Raw genomic sequence first — 21,339 nt, forward strand, 5'->3', positions numbered from 1 at the left:
ATTCCCTTATTTAAGTGAAAAGTAAGATTTTAGGTAGACCAAATCAGAACAAAACCATTTCTTACGTATTATAAAACATGTCACAACTTAGCACATTAGAACTTAACATTTATAGTAAATTCAGTGAAGTGGCTAAGAACGCCTTGGGAAACTGGAATTAACAGTGGCACATTTAAAATTAGTTTGCACGCGGAGTCTGGCTGGCTCGGTAGGAAGAACATGCAACTCTCGATCTCAGGGTCATGAGTTCAAACCCCATGTTGAGTACAAAGATTGCTAAAAATAAATAAATAAACTTAAAAAAATTAACTTTTTTACAACTGCCAGTTTACAACTGAGTGCCATTTTATGAGCTTTCCTTATAGGAGCTGAACATGTTCATGCCAGTTCTGAAATGCCAGATTCAAAATTGCCCTTGATGTAACTCTTAGGATTTCTTGAGTATGATTTTTATTATATTAATGAAACAAATGCTGTATGCCTACATTTCAGAAATTTTAATGGATACCTTTGAGAAAACATCACTTACAAACAACCATTCATTTATTCACACCAACATACTTTGTGAGTTCATTTTCATAGAAGCTTCTGTCATGTATAAAGGAGATCTAGTTATGTGCTACTTTTTTATTCTATCTTGATTCATCATAAAAAGTAAGTTGTGTCCCAAATTATTTTAGGAAAAAAAATTAAAGTTCAAATCTTCAGCTGGGGTTAAATGTATAACAATCACACATCAGTCTAAGAGAAGTTTTCAAAAGCCATTCTCAATTTACTTATTATTTATTTTTTAAGATTTTAAATCAAGTAATCTCTACACCAACCTGGGGCTTGAATTTACAATGCTGAGATCAGGAGTCACATGTTCCACTGACTCAGCTGGGAGCCCCTCTTTATTAACTTATTAGTAATTCATTAATTTATCCAAGAGACACACTTTGTAAAAAGTAGGTCAGGCACAAGGAATTTTACAAAAATGTTCTAAACATTCTTAAGTTTTTTCCACTTTTTTTTTTAAGTTTAGTTATTTATTTTGAGAGAGACAGAGACAGCATGAGTAGGGGACAGGTAGAGAGAGAGGATCCCACGCAGGCTCTGTGCTGTCAGTACAGAGCCCGATGAGGGGCTTGAGCTCACAAAGCTTAATGATCATGACCTGAGTGAAACCAACAGTTGGACACTTAACCGACTGAGCCAGCCAGGTACCCCTCCCCTTATTTCAAAAGAATACCCATTCATTGTAGATAATTTAGAAGACGCAATTAAGGAAGAAAGAAAGAAAATCACTTACAATCGATTTGTTTACAAATATGGGATCTTTAGACAGTTTCCCGTCCTCGGAAATTCTATTCGGCGGACAAATTGTGCGCTGACCGCCTAGCAGTTTCAGTCTGAGGTGCACTTTATTTTAGCGATTTTAGGGTCTCAGTGAAACAAAAATGGAGATTTCCACTGCAAGGCTCACGGAAACAAGAGAGTGGGGTCTGGGGAGGAGAGGCAGGGTTACGATTCTGATTCCCCTCCAGGTTCTAGACCTCAGGACCCACACTGATTTTCATGGCTGGTATGATTCACGTGTATCCGAAATCCACAGTGAGCCGAGCCAGCTCCTCCATTTCATGCAGTCCTGCCACCCTATTCTGCACAGGAAAGCTTCCACCCGCTTCCTGTATCGCCTCCTACACTCTGCGTCCAGCCCTGGCCCTGGCGTCACTGCCTCGGGGCTTTCCAGCTCTTTCCTCCCGCGTTCCCTTACGGGAAGAAGTGAACAAGAGCCAGGTCCCAGGGTTGTCTGTGGAGGGCTCTCCTGACCTTGGCCCAGGCCCCCAGGGCAGGCCAAACAGTTGTGTCAAAGGAAGACAAGACAGGAGCAGTGGCAACGGTGAACAAGTACTTGCCTGGGGTTCAGAGGCTAAATTCATCTTGTACGGATGACGTTTCCCTTCCTCTGTCACCAGGGGAGACCAGATTTTTTGTTCAGATCTGCAACACATTGACAATGTGGTTTCATTCATGCTAAGTCACATATACTGAAAACAGGACGGGAAAATGCCCACTGCTGCCTGACTTCTGCACTCTGAACTAACACTCTGCCTGCCACTCGCCTTCCCCTCTGTTTGCCACGAGTGTGATCTTCCCAAAGCACCCATCTGATCACGTCTCCTCTGATGGCTTCCCATGTGGCGCAGACCTCTTTCAGCCTCACCCTCCATCACTGCACTGTGTTGCTGACCCCCAGCCACACCAGCCTCCTCTACAGTCCCGAGCAGCCTCACATGGCCTACCTCTGTCGGGACAGAAAGAGCTTCTCCTTTACCCCTCCCAGTGTTCTTGAGCCAGACTGGGGAACTGACTCACGAAGTGTGAAGGCTGGCTGGTCCAAATAAAAGTGATGCCTCCCTTCTTGAGTGTGCAAAGGATTTCTTTGTACTGATCACATAGCATAAACCTCAGTCTAGTCTAAGCTTTCATCAGTGTAGAATGAAATAAAACATTTATGCATATCCTGTATTGTTAGACTGTCAAGCACAGGGCCAGATACAAGATACACCTGTTGAATTTGTTGGTAGATGAATTAAAAAAAAAAATGAATGAATGAATGAGTGTCTTGGAAAGGATTTGGACTGAGGTAGAAGTGGAGAGGAGAATGAGGGCCAAACGTGCTTTTGAGGGGATAGAAAAAGTGGTGTGGGGTGACTCTCGATCTCAGGTTCTTGAGTTCAAGCCCCATGTTGGGGGCCTCCTATAGGGGCAGGGCTCTAACATATATGAAATATTCTGACCTCCTGCCCTACACCTGGTCCTCCCACTAGTCCTACAGCACAAGGTAGAAAAAGCGATAAACCTATTTCAGATAAGAACCTGAGCAAAGGGCCCACGATGAAGAGCAGTGGAAGCCAAGGTTAATTGCATTAAACAGCAGATAAGCAGAAGATCAGAATGAGGAATGTGAACTTGATCCAACAGGAAAGAGGGAGCCAGCAAATATTAAACCAAATCTCTCCTGACATCCAGCCCTTGCAGGAACCGCCCCCCCACCCCCGCCCAAGACTAATCAGAAACAGAATGGGAATTCCACCCCAGTGACCACTCCCAAGCCCAAGTGCTCTCCTCAAGCAGCGACCAGACCCGTTGAGAACATTCAACTATCCTTTCTCATAGCACTTAAGCTTACACGCAGCACTTTGTCTAACGTGTTGGTATCTTTCTCTGCCACTGTAACCTCCAGGGGTGGTACCCCCGGCTTCACTTGGTGTGATGCACGCAGCATCCTAAGTAGATTCTCCATGGTATCTGAGAAGAAATTTTCATTTCGTCGTAGCTGACTGCTTAACTGATTTGACTTCCTCAAAGTTTTGGTTGGTGGTGTTGGAGCAAGTGAAAACGCAGAGCTCCTGGAGAGAGACGCCCACACTATAAGAAACACTGGGAAAATGCGAGAGGAAAAAGAAAAACCTGAGGAAACCCCAATCCTACAGACCTGCTGGCCTGCCGCAGGGCACAGGGCTTGGGCCAGAGGGGATCTGGGACAGGTGCGGTGGACCTTCCCACAAGCAGCCTGCAGGCGAAGAAGGAGCATTTCCACGCCTTACCTGGTGACCGTGAGAGTCATGTTGTCTGCGCAGCCCTTGATTTTGTTCTGAGCTTCCAAGTGTGTCAGACTGCTGGTGTTTTCCCCATCGATGGCTGTGATTACATCTCCGATGCACAGGTTAGCCATCGCAGCCTTGCTTCCGGGAGTGACCTGGAAAAAAGGGAAGAGCAGGTTAGTTCCTATTCGTCTCCAAGGAAACCATTGAGTAAATGACCACTGGTGTAAGTATTCACTGATCAGAGCACTTCAAAGGGGAAAAGGACTGAAATCGTAACTTTAAATAATAATAATCCTTTATATCCATGCAATACACATGCTTTACAAAGAGTCCTTTTCAATATACCGTGTCGTTGGATCCTTACAACAACCTTCTAAGAGAGGACAAATGTCAGTCCCTATTTTAGAGACCAGGACACTGAGGCTTAGAAAGATCTGTGATTTACCTGGGATCACCCAACTAGTTTATCACTGTATTACTAATCATCCAACTAGTATATTTACAGAGCCAGAACCCAAACCCAATGTTCTTCCCACTCAATCTTGTTGCTTCCTTAAAATAAGTTACCAAGTATGTTAAAAACACGCACACACATAGGGATGCCTGGGTGGGTCAGTTGGTTAAGCGTCCGACTTTTGATTTCGGCTCAGGTCATGATCTCACGGTTCGTGAGTTCGAGCCCCACGTCAGGCTCTGTGCTGACAGCGCAGAGCCTCTTTCGGATCCTCTGTCTCCTCTCTCTCCGCCCCACCCCTGCGTGCACTCTCTCTCCTTCAAAAATAAACAAACATTTAAACACACACACACACACAGAACATAATGCATAGCAACATCCTATTTATTTCTATAAAAATCTTATATTATTTATGCACAGAACAAATAGGAACACTTCACACAAAATTGTTCACAGTTATACATTTGTATAATGTTTTTGGCTTTTACAATGATCTTGAATTATTCTCGTAATTAAAAAAAAGCAATAAAGAATACTTTAAAATATGGTGGTGAAGCTTACATGGTCTGTTTCCTCCCTCTGAGAAGTTGATTACAATTAGGATCATTTCCAATAGGTGGCTGGTTTTCTGCAGCCCAGTGCTTCTTTTTTTTTCTTTCCCAAGATTTTATTTTACTTATCTTTTAAATGTTTATTTATTTTGAGAGACCGACCAACCACGAGCAAGCGGGGGAGGGGCAGAGAGAGAGGGAGATAGAGAATCTTAAGCAGGCTCCACACTGTCAGCGCAAAGCCCGATGCAGGCTCAATCCCACGAACCGTGAGATCGTGACCTGAGTGGAAATCAAGAATCAGACACTTAACCAACTGAGCCACTCAGGCACCCTTCAAGATTTTGTTTTTAAGTCATCTCTACACCCAGCGTGGGGCTCAAACTCACAATCCTGAGGTCACAAGTCACACGGTCTTCTGACTGAGCCCGCTGGGTGCTCCAGGCCAATGCTTCTGAACTAGCAGTTCCCAATTTATGGGCCACCCATGCTTGGGGAAAGCCAGTCAATTACTGCAATGGGTTGTCAAATCCATTTGCCTACTGAGCAGCAATACATGTGGACCGAATAAATATCCTGCTTCACACACCGACAGATGTACAGCTATTTTTCAAGTGAACTACAGATGTCATTGCAATGAATGAAGTACAAACTCATTCGGAAGCAGTACTAACCACAGAGTAATTGTTTGCTACTAGGTGTTTTCTAAACCAAGGTGTGCTAAAAATACTACTGTCATCCCAGGGTTGGTCTATGACTTGTGATATTAAAAGACCTTCCTTGATGGGATTCCAAGTCCCCCGGGAGCAGAGTGGTGGCAACACACCCAGACTCCCAGCGCTCAGGGCATCCTGCCTCCCCTTGGAGCCACCGTGGAAGATCCTGTGAACACCCGGGTGTCTCCACAAAGCCACACCATGGGTCAGAGGCCCTTCGAGGCACCAAACCAGAACACAAGGTTTGTGTGGGAGGCCTCTGTGGCTGATGCAGTTTTCAGCAGCCATGGTTTCTTTTTCTTTTTTTTCAATGTTCACTTATTTTTGAGAGAGACAGAGAGACAGAGTGTGAGTGGGGAAGGGGGAGGGGAAGAGAGAGCGGGAGACACAGAATCTGAAGCAGGCTCCAGGCTCTGAGCTGTCAGCCCAGAGCCCGATGTGGGGCTTGAACTCACGAACCGCGAGATCATGACCCGAGCCGAAGTCAGACGCTCCACCGACTGAGCCACCCAGGCGCCCTAGTAGCCACAGTTTCTATTCAGCCCTCACCCATCTGAAAACACTGACCCTTCTGAGATGGCTGGTGCGATGCTGTCGTCATGGCCCATCCCTCCCAACAGTTCCCTGACCCCAGGGAATAAGGGGTGGATGACTCGATCCTTGGGGTCCCTTCCAGCTCAGACATGCTATGACTTTATCAGGCAAAACTCTTCTGGAATGTAGCAGGAAGCCAGCGCAGGGATCGTGACCTCCTAACCTTCCTTTCTGGCTTTCCCATCATCTATTTACCAGAGATCTGGCTTGTAAAAAGCAAGAGACCTTGGGTGCCTAGCTTGCTCAACTGGTGTAGCATGCGATTCTTGATCTCAGGGTTGTGAGTTCAAGCCCCACATTGGCCATAGAGCTTGCTTTAAAAAAAAATGGCCCCAGGCATTACTCTGTTTGGGATTGGCAATAATTCTGTCGGCAAATTCTATCTCCAGAAAGAGCAGCCTGATGGAACCCATCTATCTTAAAATCTAATAGTGTGAAATCTGTTAGTGTGAAATCTAATAGCATTAAAGAGACCCCTTAGGATAAAATCCAGAATCACTAACAAGGTCCGTGCAGACCACACTTCCTTCCTCACCTTCATCATACCACTCCCCCCAACTAAGCTCTAGCTACATGGCCTTCCTTAGTTCTCTCCAACCACAGGGCCTTAGCATCTCCTGTAACCTCTGTCCTGATTAACTTAGTTTCTTCCTTCAGGTCACACTTAAATGACCCACTCTCAGAGAGGCCTTCCCTGACCTCCAATCTAAGGTAGATCCCCGCCTTCCTTCTAACACACTGTTTTTCTTCCTCATGACACTTGTCACATTAGATCTGTAAATCTATTTTGTGGGTTTATTGACTTAATGCCTGAGGGCCTACTAAACAGTAAGGTGTGTGAGGGCAGGATTTTGTCTGCCTTTTGTGCTGTGGTATCCTCAGTGCCTGGCGTAGTCACTCAATAAATATTTGTCCAATGAATGACTGAATCTAAAATATCTAGTGTTGTTAAATATATAACATGTTGCTTTATTATACCCTTTCATAAATGGCTATTTCAAAAGGAATCAAATAATCATTTCCCTCAATAGCGCTATCCTGGAATGTAACTACCCACAAAACTAAAATGATGAGATGGGGGTGGGGTGGGAAGGGACAGGCTTGAGAAAATGAAAATAGAAGTTTCTTTTTTACTTTAAAATGCTCAGCTTCTAAGAACTCTGGAATTTCCAGCATTGGTTCAAACTGTCTTGTGGGAGAGGCATTTCTGTTAAGTACATCCCGACAGGTCCTGGACAAGCTACAACCAGTCTTAAGAGTCCCAAGCCTGAGTAACTGGGCCCTGACCACCCCGTTTCCTGGTCTGATTTTTTTTTTTTTTTTAAAGACAAACTGATGGGAAGCTAAGGGAAATCTCAGAAAGTTACAAGACAACATCATCAGCTGGGACTTGGATGAGATCACACAGAAAACAGATCACTTTTACTTTTGAAAAAAAAAATGGATTTAAACAATGCAAAGCCCTTTCACATTCAATCTAGTGTTTGATGACCTCACCACCAACATATGACAATTTCACAAAGGGGCACCTGGGTGGCTCAGTCTGTTAAGCGTCTGACTTTGGCTCAGGTCAAGGTCTCACAGTACATGAGTTCGAGCCCCACGTCGGGCTCTGTGCTGACAGGTCAGAGCCTGGAGCCTGCTTCAGGTTCTGTGTCTCCCTTTCTCTCTCTGCCCCTCCCCTGCTTTCCCTCTGTCTCTGTCTCTCAAAAATTAATACACCTTAAAAAAAATTTAAAAAAGACAATTTCACAGATAAGGAAATTGAGATTCAGAGAAGCCATGAATGATTCAAGTTCTCACAGCTAAAGGCTTGAGCCTGAACTTGAAAGCACATCCCCTCATTCCAAATTCCATTCCCTTTCTGTTTACCAAGATGCCACAGGAGATGCTCCCAACCTAACTGCCAGAGCCAAAGAGAAACCCAGATTTAAGAAGACTCCTCTGCCTTAGCCTCCTGCACAAGGAACTGGTGTCACAAACTTCCGGGGTGTCTCCGCCCCAGGACAAGCATCTCTGCTGCTCTGTACTGGGCTGGGCCCGGTGACCCCACCCTAGTAAAATACCCAAATCAGAACATGGCACTGGGAGAAGACCCGTGTCTGCAACCCTGGTTGGTCTCCATCCTGAATGATGAGCTCCCATCCTCCGACACTGTTCATCATAATCGTAACAGCCAACAGTTCATACATGCTTCTTATGTGTCAGGCACAGTTTAAGTACCTGGCGAGGGTTAACCTATCAGTGTTCATGCCATGCTAGCAGGTAGCTAACTGGTATTACCTTCATCCTTACAATTGAAGAAATGAAAGAACAGGGGTTAAAGCTATTTGCATGAGGCTACGCAGCTGGTGGGCTCCAGAGTCTATCCACTTAACCCCGTATCCCACACAGTCTATTCTAATTTCCTCCTGACCATCAAATTTCATTAGAACCAGCTCACAGTGGAGTCAGCTTCAACGCCTAACAAAGCAATCCTGTACACTCCTCCAAAGAAACAGACACATTAGCTCAAGAGACATCCTCAAAAACCCTCTACCAGCTTTCTTCCCCAGAGACCACACAACACCACTCTTGCTTCATGAGAACAAATGGGCTTAGGCACAACCATTTCCATTAATGAACAACCTGCCGTTTTCTGCAGAATTCACTTAACGTCTGTCTCACCCGTCAGCCCCCAGGCAGACACTTGGCTCAGAGGTCAAGCCATACAACCACCCTACACTGTAAGGTCCTGATGCATCTTTAAAGCCTTGCTGCCAGACTCCTGAGGTCTTAAGGTTTTTGAGGAGTTTAATTTCATTTCTAAATGGTGCAGAATAGAACTGCGATGGAGCTCTCCCACTTTCTTCAATTTACATCTAAATAACTAAACACAGCTGTTACACAGAACCGAATGTTTTGCATACCCACTAGCCATAAGTGAAAAGATACCCTTGCTCCTCTGTGATAATGGCATGTTTCTATTTTATCCCTCCTCTGTTCCTGTCTTCTCTTTCTCGGTCATGCATTCACCAGCCATTCCTTAAGTACATTCTGAAAGAGAGTGTAGCTTGTTGATTAAGCTGTGGCTTCCAGGGGCGCCTGGGTGGCTCAGTCAGTTAAGCTTCAGCTCAGGTCATGATCTCATAATTCGTGAGTTCAAGCCCTGCGTCGGGCTCTGTGCTGTCAGCACAGAGCCTGCTTCGGATCCTTTGTCTCCCTCTCTCTCTGCCCCTTTCCTGCTTGCATGCACATAAACATGTGCGCACACACACACACTCTCTCTCAAAAATAAGTAAACTTAAAAAAAAAAAAGATGTGGCTTCTGAAGTCAGACGGTCAGGGTTCAAGTCCTGTCTCTGTCACATGTAAGCTAAGTGTCCTTGGGCAGGATATTTCACCTCTTTTCATCTAGGAGACATGGGTGATAACAGTCCTGACACCAGAAGGCTGTTACAAGGATTACATGAAATCATTCAGGCTGAGCACACGGTCAAGCTCCAGAAATACAAGTTACTGTTTACAGATTCTGGGAACCACACAAGGCACTGGGATGCAGCTGTGAAAAAGATGGTGCGTACCATCAAGGAGTTCACAACCTCCTGAGGGAGACGGGCACGTACAACAGCCAGTGGATGGAATCGGGGAAGACTTAAGGTATTGCTTAAAACTGTGTAAAGGCACTACAGGAGGCAGGAAAGAGCATGCAAGTTACAGGCACAGCATGTGGACTGGCAAAGGGAGAGAAAGGGGATGATGCTGGAGACGTAAACACGGACCAGGCTGTAAGAACCCTGCTGTTTTCTAAAAAGACTGTACTTTGACGAACAATGGAAAACTTGCCAATTTTTATATAGTGGTAAATTTCACACAAAACTCTACATTCTCAGCTCCTTGTGAGAAATCTGGCAATTCTGGACCTAAACAATCAGCACTGGCTGAGAAGCCTCTGCCCCCTTAGATCAGGCACGAGCTCTCCATTCGGCACAGCCTCCCCCCCGCCACGCTCTATCGCCCCCGACACAGAAACATGGTACCAGTTGCCACTTACCAGAAAACTCACAGCTCCATGGAGTGTGCACTAACAGACAGAAACCTCCAACCACTCTTGCAGCTACCTAATAGTTTTCTTACTACCTCACCCTCAAGTCAAAACTCATTTATTGTTGCCTCCTGACCCCTCATGCAAATGTGTCTGTGTGATCACTGGCTTAGTTTTAAAGTTACGTAAAGCAAAATTAAATGTAAAATGCTTTATGGCTAGGATTATGAGACACCCTAGTTGGCTCAGGACACTAAGCTATTTTCCCAGCTTAATTATCAAAAGCACTCCATTTCACTTTTAGCAGTGTTCCAGTCTGGATGACAAACTGAATTATTACCCTTTTGACAGAGAGAGTGATTTTAACTAAATAGTCACCAAATAGTTTAAACAGTTCTGATGCAGAGCTTTTTTTCCCTAAGGAAAAAAATTATTTCTATTCAGAAGGTTCTTTCACCTGTGGACAGGAATATAGGGCAATTTCCTGAATGTTCACAGAACACGGTTAACCTTGCCCCTTGGAACTGGTATCTACACCTCAGGCCAGAAATGGAGCCATGTTACCAAGAACTCAGGAAAACTCTGATATTTGCAAGGATGATGCAATTGTTCCCAGGCAGGCCAGTCATCAGATCCCCTGGGGAATCTATACATTTTGTAAAGCTTCCCAGAAAATGTTGATGCTCATCAAGTTTGGAAACATGGGTTTGATTACCCCTTCCCCTAAAGCTCTCTCCCTGAAGTTACAAGGTAAGCAAAAAATACTCAGACCCTAAAATCTTCCCCCAGAAACAACCTCAAGGGCTTACACTCCTATTGAGATACACAAAAGGCCCTTGAAAGAAACATCCATGAGAAGAGTATTTCTCTATCTCTTACTGAAACAGAATAAATATAAATATATACATACCGTGATATATATATATATATATATATATATATATACACGCACACACACACACATACATGATACATATATGTGCACCACATGCATACATACGTATAGGGGTGCCTGGCTGGCTCAGTACAGTGTGTGATTCTTGATCTCGGGGTTTTGAGTTCGAGCCCCATGTTGGGTGTAGACATTATTTAGAAATAAAATCTTTAAATGGGGTGCCTGGGTGGCTCAGTCGGTTAAGTGTCCAACTTCAGCTCAGGACATGATCTTGCCATCCGTGAGTTCGGGCCCCATGTCGGGCTCTGTGCTGACAGCTCAGAGCCTGGAGCCTGCTTCAGATTCTGTGTCTCCCTCTCTCTCTCTCTGCCCCTCCCCCACTCACACTCTGCCTCTCAAAAATGAATGTTAAAAAAATTTTTTTGAAGATAAAATCTTTATACACACACACACACACACGTGTGTATATATGCGTGTGTGTGTGTGTATTGCTTCCATCATGCTGGTCAACACCCTTGAAGGTGATATGCAAACTTCATTTTGTAGAAGTAATTTCATTCCAGATGCTGAATCACTCAACATGGTTGCTATTTTGCCTTGGTCAGAACCCTTACAGCTCAGTGTGATATGCAATTAGAGAAACCATCTGATTTAAAGGTCTGGCACATCTCTTTCCTCTTCTATGGTCCAATTTTATTTTAAACCGTATGATGTGTGTTATGTTGAAATATTGTAAATGTGTGTTGTAAATTACCTTAAATTCTTCTTACGAGTAGGTGAGATAGCATAAATGATATAATTCAGCATTATATAAAAGAAGACTGGAATAAGGAAATTTGGAATTCAAGTTCAGTCTCAGTGCCATGTATCGTTAGGGTCAACCTCCACGGATTTAATGGCTGTATCAAAGTAGGGTATAAATTTAAAAGATTCTGAGGTGGGCAACAGAACAGCACCCAACCCTGCAGTATGCCATTTATTTATTTGTTTGTTTGTTTGTTTTTGAGAGACAGAGAGAATATGCATGAGCAGGGGAGGGGCAGAGAGAAAGTGGGACAGAGGATCCGAAGTGGGCTCTGCGCTGACAGCAGAAGCCTGATTTGAACTCACAAACCGTGAGATCATGACTTGAGTCGAAGTTGGATGCTTAACCGACTGAACCACCCAGGCTTCCCTGCAGTATGCCATTTAGATGTGGAATTTGAACTCTCAAGTCATACTTGTAACTCAATTTCTTTGTGGGCCCAGGTATGGCCCACACTTTGAAGCTATATTATAGTCACAGAAGCTGTATGAGCTTACACAGGTTCCCCTGAAAATCCTCAAGAAAGTTTCAAAATGTTACACTGTAACCATTTTCTCAACAAAATGAGGCAACAGAGTAGGGTTTGGGTGCTTGTAGATGAGTTGTGCCTTAATTCAGCTTCACTTCATGGTTAGTGTGAAGGAAGCTATTAAACTGAGGAAGGACAACTCAGAGACTGCTCTCCTAGTCTGAAAGACCAAACACTATTTCTTAGGTAGGAATAAAATTAAAAAGGAGTTAAAAAAAAATAGAACACCCTAATTTATCAAGAAATCACCGAATCTCACAAACAAGCCTTTATGAACCCCATGTGTTTCTAAATCGCTCCAATAATTACCATCCATAACCCAAAGCCCAACCATCGACTAACCACATGACCTTGGGCAAGGTGCTCTCTATAGCTCAGCTTCTTTACTTATCAAATGGAATTTACAATAGCAGCAACCTCATTAGTTTGTTGGGAGGATTAAATGACATTACGGGTGTCAAAAGTTTAGAACAATGTCTGGCCTATAATAAGCACTCAATGCACAGATCACCCCTGGTATTTATGTAACAGCACTGCGTCCTGATGCCTTCTAGGCGTTCACTATGGTGCTGGCTTCTCTATACACATCACCTTAATCCCCACCACAGTCTTTTGAAGACAAATACTATCATCCATACCTTACAAGTGAAGACACTGAAGTTTCAGGGGCTATCCCTGCCCAAGGACACAGAGCTAGTAAGTGAACAAGACAGAGTTTGAGCCCAGAGCAGGCTGATTCTGAGACTACATTTCACCATGACATCAAGATGTCTTTAACTTTTGATTTGCTGCAGTAAAAATAAGGCAGAAGGTACAAAGCAATGATGTCTACATGACATGTAAATTACTATGACATGGCACATTGATGTTAAAAATGTTACACGAATAGAGAAAAGTCTGAAAAGTTTTGCAGCAAACTGTCAAGAGTTTATTTACCTCTGGGAAGCAGGACTGGGGAAGGGTGTGGGGAGGGGTCTTAACCTTATGCATTCCACATTTTTACGTTATTTAATTTTTTTTATAACAAGCATGAAAGTTTTTTTTTTTTAATGTTTATTTATTCTTAAGGGAGAGAGACACAGAGTGTGAGTGGGGGAGGGGCTGAGAGACAGGGAGACACAGACTCCGAAGCAGGATCCAGGCTCAGAGCTGTCGGCACAGAGCCCGATGTGGGGCTTGAACTCACGAGCCATGAGATCATGACCTGAGCTGAAGTCAGACGCTTAACCAACTGAGCCGCCCAGATGCCCCAAGCATGAAAGTTTTTATAGAAACTTTTAATTGAAGTGTAACACACATATAGAAGAGTGCACAAATCATAAACACACAACTGGATAGAGTCTCACAGAGAGGGCACCCACGAACCCAGCACTAGGTAAAGACACAGAATTGAACTTCTGAAGGCCCCTCCTACCACCTTCCCATTGCTAACCTGACCCTGACTCCTAACACCATGGATTAATTTTGCCTGATTTTACATAACTGAAATCACATAGTATTTTCCCTTTTACATGTTTCCTTCATGTCATTGTGCAGAGTTGCAATTCGTGCAACTGCAGGTGGTGTTTAATGTCCTCTAACTCTACTACTAGTTGTTTATCCATCCTATTGTTGTTAGACACTGGAATTATTCAAGTTTGGGGCTACCGTGAATAGTGCTGCTTTGAAAACTCTTGACGTATCTTGCTGCCCATATGGACACGATTCTATGGAGTATTTAACTATCAGAATTGTTGGTCATAGGGTATGGGTATGGGTTCAGCTTCAGAAGCATGAGTATTTTTTACAATTCATTTAAAAAAGAAATGGATGTTGGGGCGCCTGGGTGGCTCAGTCGGTTGAGCAACCGACTTTGGCTCAGGTCATGATCTCACGTTCATGGGTCCAAGCCCCGCATCGGGCTCTGTGCTCAGGGCCTGGAGCCTGCTTTGGATTCTGTGTCTCCCTCCCTCTCTGCTCCTCCCCCACTCAAGCTCTGTCTCTGTCTCTCAAAAATAAAACAAAACATTAAAAAAATTTAAAAAAAAAAGAAATGGATGTAAAACGTTGTGGCCGTATCTGAATTTAATCTATCCATATGCATTTCAGACATCTTTATCTTCTGTAGGTCATACCTGTGTCCTTATGGTCTCACGTGGTAATATGAGTAGTCCAATCTATAAAAACTGGGCTCTCAGTCCTTGGTCAAGAACCCGGGCTCCTTCAAGACCATAGTGTTCTTCAGGAAATCATTTCAAAGGTTTATGGAATTTGCCCAGAAGGCAGTGTACCACGTACATGAAAGCACACCGCAGGCCTCAATTACGGAGGAGCATTCCAGTTCGCCCACGATGAGGCTAACGACATCGACAATCACACAGGGTGCTAAGTGCCATACAGAAATAACCTTTTTCTCCCTTAGGCTTTCATGGGTATGTTTCATTTTGGCCTTGGCTTGGCTGCCACTTTCCAGGCCCATGAGTGGCTGAGCAACGTGGATCTGTTTATCCCTAGTCATCTTCATTTGACACAAAAACTGCCCCCAAATCCCCTCCTACCCACCCTGGCAGGCTTCTCTCTAATCCTTCAAATCCTCTGGGCCTCTGTTCTCCACTGGCCACGTGGTCATGGAATCCCACAGCTGGACTGTCAATTCTCGCAGGTGGGGCCCTGGCTTCTGGCTTTTCCGGGGATTAGGGAGGAGAAGTGCTGGTCTCTGGGATGCTCTGAGCTCCAGGAGCACCTGGGCTAAGGCCACAAAACAGCTAAGGTCACCACAGCCAACTCTCACGGGTATGATAGGCTCTGGGGTGAGGAGCCCAGGAGGGTCCTCCCTACCCCTTACATTGTACCTGTACCACCATTAGCACTTCTTGGAGCTGAGTTATGTGCCAAGATTCCCACCAATGAAATATTGACAGGGATCATCTAGAGGCAGAACACAAAGCTAGCCTGGGAGCCAATCTGCCTCGTTTCAAATCCCAGCTTTGCAATTTACTGCCGGAGCGTCCTGTGTCTCTGTGTCATGGGTGTGGGGAACACAGAAGATAATGCAAGTGCACACCTAGCACAGAGTGGGCATTCAAGAAATGTTAGCCGCTGTTAAAATGATTATTATGAGATAGAGACTAAGGCTGTGGGCTTTGAAGCCAGACCAATCTCAGGATTAACACAACAGTCATCTGAACACAGATAATCACGGATGAATAACACAACACAGAATCATCTGAAAACACTTCTGAATTCAGAATACATTTTCTTAATCAACTCATAGTCGAAGGTACAACCAATACCATATTGCCTAAAGCTGAAACATTTCTTAACAGCGAAGAAGTAGGCCCTCGTGTTCAAAGGGTACAAAACCAGTGGGTTTGCTGGTTTGTTATTTTATCTTTACGGATAACTGAACCACAGAGAAGGTGAACAATGTGCCCAGGGTCACCATGTGTGGTGCTCAGGACTGGAGAGGAGCTCAGCCTGAATCTCCGCCCTGGACGTGTTACCAGGTGCCATACAGACGTTCTGGCAGTTTTCCCCAGGCTTTCCCGAGACACACTGGAAGTCAAATCATCCTCTAAAAATTGATTTTCTGACATAGCCACCTTTGCTCATTTTTAACCAATTTCTACCCTCTTCTTTACAAGGAAGCAGTTCAGTCAATGTAAAATTGTGTAAATTCAAACAAATTACCTAAAGCAAAGCTCTCTGTGGAACAATGGGGTGGCATCCTCGGGAAGGAGCCGCCAGTCCCTGCTCTCTGCACAAAAGCAACTGCTTGGTGCTCTTCCCAGTCCTGATGAGCCAAGGAGAGTGTGACCTCAGCGGTTAGGTGATAATCTCCTCTTGGTCCTTTGCCGCGCTACAATACCTGAACGTCATTCTTCTCCCCCTCTCCTCTTTAAAGACAAATCCTGGCATGCAGAAGGTTGGGCAAGGGCAGAGTATTTGATCAGAAGGTCCCAACACTGCTTGGTGAATTTCCTGCCAGTAGGCTCAAGCATTCGCTTAAGTGCTGTTCCAGGGGTACCTGGCGGGCTCAGTCAGAGCATGTGACTGACTCTTGACCTCAGGGTTGTCAATCTGAGTCCCACCCTGGGCGCAGAGATTACTTAAAAAAAAAAAAAAATTATTGAAAGCACTTAAATGCTTTTCCCTTTGACCCTCTTCCTCCTCTCTCCTTCGATCAACCATGGTCAGCTGGAGCAGCTAATATTTCCCAGGTGAGGAGGGGTGCGGGGCAAGGGCTATTAAAATATAGTGGGCCTTTATGGACACTTCTTGCCTTTCACAATTTGACAGGCCCTGCTCTTTCGACCCTTAGGACATGATGCAAATCTACTTCAGTCTGAAAAGAACACTCCTAAAAATCAGAAAAGACCCTCTGGCTACCAAGTATCCATCACTGAGCTTCCTTTAGGACACCTGAGCAAAGGGTATAGCATTCCCCATAAAACCACACTGCTCTTACTTAGCAAAGGCTTACTCAAGAGGCAAATAACAGCTCCTCCCACCAAGAGCACCCCCTTATCTCTGGCCCCACCCTTTCCTGTCTTTTGTCAGTTGCTGGGACAGAAAAACAGTCAACATAAATTGGGCAGCAATTTCGGTCTGGGTGTGGATTCTCTGAAGGCTTCCCTTGAAAGCAACTAGAGGAAATAAGATATTGATATGGGGGGGGGGGGGAACCTTAAGGAGAGACAACTGTAGATTTGGAGCAGGAAGTGACAGAGAAAAAATCTCAGAGGACAGAGGCAAATATGTCGCTAGATCATCATGGAGTCCACAGTAGGGGCCTTGGGGTAGAAACTGGGAAGAGGAAGCAAGTTGGTTCATGCCCATTTAAAGTTGAAAACCTGGATTGAAATTTTAAGTTTATCACAATAATAGAAATAAACAATGAGGAGTAAAAGAACTACACACACAATGTGTTCTGTATGATTCCACTCAGAAACAGGTAAACTTAAGCTATGGTGTTCAGGAAACAAATTTAGGTGGTAAAACTATAAAGAAAAAAACAAGGACGGGGCGCCTGGGTGGCGCAGTCGGTTAAGCGTCCGACTTCAGCCAGGTCACGATCTCGCGGTCTGTGAGTTCGAGCCCCGCGTCAGGCTCTGAGCTGATGGCTCAGAGCCTGGAGCCTGTTTCCGATTCTGTGTCTCCTTCTCTCTCTGCCCCTCCCCCGTTCATGCTCTGTCTCTCTCTGTCCCAAAAATAAATAAACATTGAAAAAAAAATTAAAAAAAAAAAGAAAAAAACAAGGAGGTGATTACCATATGTCAAGATAGGATTATGTCTGCTGCACTTCTGGAGCGCAGGCAATGTTCTAGTTCTTGTCCTGAGTGGGGGACTATACAGGTATTTACTTTATAATTGTTTCCAATGCATTTATATTTTATGACTTTTTTTTTATTACAAAAAAGAAAAAGAACCCCTTTCAAGCATGCAAGATTACAGTTATATCCGGAAGCTTTAGTAGCTTCACAAAAGACTGGAGCCAATACCAGAATAATTCACGCCACAGAAAGCAAACGCATTTATTCAAATGAAAGGTGCTCCTCTCCTGGCCTAATTTTATGGTTTGCTTTGGCGTGGAGACTCAAAGTCTATGTGTATAAAACCATACCAGCAAAGTGTGTCTGCCCCAGATGATAAATGTAGTGCACCTGCCAGCCAGAAGGCGTGTGGCTCTGTCAGTGCTTACACCTCCCCTCTCCTGTCCCCTGAGCACTCTCACGCTCCTCAACAGGCAGCCGACGGTTGGGGTTACCCCCATCTCAGAGACAAAAATGTAAGAAGGCTCACCGCCAGGTACAACTCAAGTAAGAAGTAGAAACCAGACCACCATAAGATCTCAGACGACCACCTCAGGGCCCCTTGAGGACGACTTTCTCATCCCCAGGAGGTGAGGAGACACATCTTTTATCCCACGTAGAAATAATGACACGAAGAAACAACTGTATAACGGAGAGCATGAGAACGTCCCCTCTTCTGCGTCACTGTCACTTGTCAAAGCCACTGCCAAGGGCATTATAAAGATTAGCTTCCCTCACTAGACCACGGACACCTTGAAAGTGGAGCTGTGTCCTCTCATAGCTGGGACCCCAAGGCTTTGCACAGTATAAGCTCGTTAAACATAAACGAGCTCATAAACAAATGAATAAATATATGAAGGTACAAACCCATGAATTTAGTGTTGTGGTTTCCATGCCACATAGTCATTCCTGCACAGTGACACTTGCACTTTTTTAAAGCAGTTAAAATGACAGGAAGTAACTGCCCTTTTAACAGATTGGCAATATAGCCTCCACTTCTTAAAAAAAGGTTTCATGCCATATATAAATTCAGAAGTGGAAAGGGCTGACAGGTTAATTATAGACACAAAGGGCAAGGACAAATGGACTATGAGGTAAGCGAGTCTAAATGTGCCTTCCCAGGACAAGCATTTATTAATAAGCCTGCAAACACTGACTGGGTACAGTCAGGTTCAGCTCTGTGCCAGGTTTGGGGGCAGGGGTCTAGATTAGGAGAAGGCACAGTTTCTACACTTGAGGAATTTGGCTGGTATCTGAGAAGACAGCATGTACCTGTAAGAATAATAAAAGAAGTCCCCTCAGGATAGCAGGTGGAACAAAGGGGGAACAGGGCCTAAGATCTGAGTCACCTGCCCCTTTAGGGGACGGGATAGTCAGAGAAGACCTCACTGGGCTAGACCTACCTGGAAGGAAATATGGCCGGGACAGTGATTGGCAGAGAATCCAAGAAGAGGCCCCCCAATTCTTTGCCTCCGGCACCCCCCACCATATTCCTTCAGCCGCTGGAGGCAGGGATTTAAGTAAAAACAAACAAACAAAACACCCACAGGGATCTTCCCTTCCCTCTCCATCCTCCCACAAAGAACAAAGAGATGTTCAGATGACTGGGGAGGCAAATTTAGGGTCAGCTTCAGCAAGCAGATGGCCCCCCAAATGGAATACCAGGCCTCTAGGCAGGGTGTTAACACCAGGGAATGCTTTTTGCTCCCCTTTGTCATTTATTGGAAAATATTTATTGGCTGCCTTCTAGATGCAGGCAGTGAATAGGGCAACTCCCACTGGGACATTACAGTTAGTCCAGACTAGAAGACCTAAGCCTGGGCCTCCAAACCCTGAGTCTGAGTCTCCCGGGGGTTTCTGCTTTATTCCAGGGTAATGGGCCTGGTGGTCTCCCATTACACCTGGGCCTTCCCAAAGAAAGGCCCCTCTAAGAAGCTTTCAAGCAGCATTCCCCCTCCACGCAAAGTAAAAACTCCTCCCCACCCAGTATCCCTGGGCAATAGTGGCTGTTCGGTTGATAACCTGGGAACGGCAGGAAGAAATAAGGCATGGCCATCTCCCGCAGGAGGAGGGGAATGTCCAAGAGGGTTTATCTGGGCTTGCTTGTTTCCAAAATCCGGTACTTTCTCCAAAAGGGAGGAACGAGGTGAGACCTGGCCACGGAGTTAAGTCCAAAGAGTGGAAAACTATTTGTTTCAGAAACTCATCACACCTGCCCCGGGTAAACTTCCCACCTACTCCACCTCACTTCCAGGTCTTTCCAGCTGCTTCCAATCTACTTTCAGCCACTCGGGCGACTTGTGAAGAACTGGGACGGGATACCTGCCAGCGTGCGGTAGCTGCGGGGACTCTCACGCCCTCGCGCGTGGACAAGGCGCGCCCACACGCCGGGCCGCGCTTCGGTGGCGAAAGAACGAAAACTGCCCCCTCTCTGGCGCGCGCTGACACCGGCAGTGCGCGCCCGGCCGCCGCCCGTTCGCCTCGCCCGGGAGTGCAGCGGCGGGGAAGGGGCGGAGGCCCCAGGCGCACGGGGAGCGCTTGGCGCGAGGCGCACCTGGATGCGACCCGCCGTGCTAGCTCGGGCCCGGGCTCCCTAACATTGGTCTCCAGGCAGCGCGACCGCGGGACCCCGGACCCCCTCCCCCAGAACCCCTCCGGGTCCGCCGCTCCCCAGCTCGGTGCTCCCCGCTCCCTGAGCGTCCCGAGCGCTCTTACCCGGGAAATGGTCAGGGGTTGCTCGAAGTCCTTGCCCCCCACGAGGCGGAAGCCCCATGGTCCCGGGCCCTGGAGGACTATCTGCTGGCTGGTCATGGCGGGGCGACCCGAGGGCACAGACGGTGCAGGACGCGGTGCGCTGGGCTCCTGGCAGCTGTCGGAGAAAGAGCGCGCGGCGCGGGCCCCGGGAGCCTGGGGCGGGCGTGAGGAGGGAGCGCGCGGGGGTGGGGGCGCGCGGGGGCGGGGACGGCTCCGCCCCGGCGCCCCGCCCCGCCCGGCCCGCGGCCTCTCCCCGCCCAGCGCGCCCGCCCGGGGAGCCCCGAGGCGGGTCGGGGGGTCCAGGCTCTCCGCAGCCCCGCCCCAGCAGCGTCTCCCTCCCCCCCCCCTCTCCCCCGCGCAGGCCGCCGCGGCTCCCAGCCCAAGCCGGGGGTGCTAGGTGCGAGCCAAGTAGGTTCCGACACACACACCGCGCCGGAGACAAAGCCGGGCTCGGCGCTTTCGAAAATGAGTTTGGAAGTGCTGTGCTAACTCAGCCCTCAGAGGTCCACTGCATTTTCACGTTTGCTTCTCGTGAATGCTAATGATGCTTAAAAGGTGCTTTCGAATGATCTCATGGGATGCGCTGGGGCAGTCAGGGCGTTTAACCCCATTTTACAGATGAACTAAGTGAGCCGGCCTGAAGTTAAAAGGCTCGCCTGAGGCCACACCACTGGTCAGTGATGTAACCGTAACCCCGCCCGGGCTCCCCGTGCTGCAGAAGCTCACACTGGAACTTTCCTAATGCTAATGAGACCATCGCACGATGTTGTGACTGGACTTCACAACTTTCCTAGAAACCTTTCCTCCAGACGGGAGTTCAGAGTTCGAGTTCGCCGTAGGTTCTGACCTTCATTTCAGACGTCAAGTCCGGGGTGGGCCAAGGGCTTAGCGCGTGGAGAGAGCCCTAAGTTGAGGACGAAAACTTTAGTTCCCAGCCTGCTACCTGCCTTGTAACTGGGCTCCCTGCCACCCTGGCCTTTCAGTGCATTCTCCACACCAGACCAGACCAGGTTCCCCGCTGTCCGCTGGGTCTGCACTCCAAGTAAGGCTGAAGTCCAAACGCTTATCAGGCCACCCACAGAATAACCCAACTCCCTGTCTGACCTCATATCCTCCTACTGTCCCCCCACCCC

The 21,339-nt window shown here is 46.5% G+C and overlaps 1 protein-coding gene across 1 annotated transcript in view; it reads right to left on the reverse strand.

Annotated features, from left to right (window-relative positions):
- The window catches only part of PDLIM1 (PDZ and LIM domain 1), a 48,475-nt gene extending 28,094 nt beyond the window's left edge, over window positions 1-20,381 (reverse strand). The window contains exons 1-3 of the mRNA XM_027062671.2: window positions 20,168-20,381; window positions 3,594-3,745; window positions 1,899-1,983 (exon numbers count right to left, since the gene is read on the reverse strand). Coding sequence (XP_026918472.1) covers window positions 1,899-1,983; window positions 3,594-3,745; window positions 20,168-20,263 — 333 coding nt within the window. The 5' untranslated portion in view covers window positions 20,264-20,381. The remainder of the gene's footprint in view (window positions 1-1,898; window positions 1,984-3,593; window positions 3,746-20,167) is intronic.
- Between the last annotated feature and the right edge of the window lie 958 nt (window positions 20,382-21,339).

This window comes from Acinonyx jubatus, chromosome D2, assembly GCF_027475565.1.
Source record: "Acinonyx jubatus isolate Ajub_Pintada_27869175 chromosome D2, VMU_Ajub_asm_v1.0, whole genome shotgun sequence".
Lineage (NCBI taxonomy): Eukaryota > Metazoa > Chordata > Mammalia > Carnivora > Felidae > Acinonyx > Acinonyx jubatus.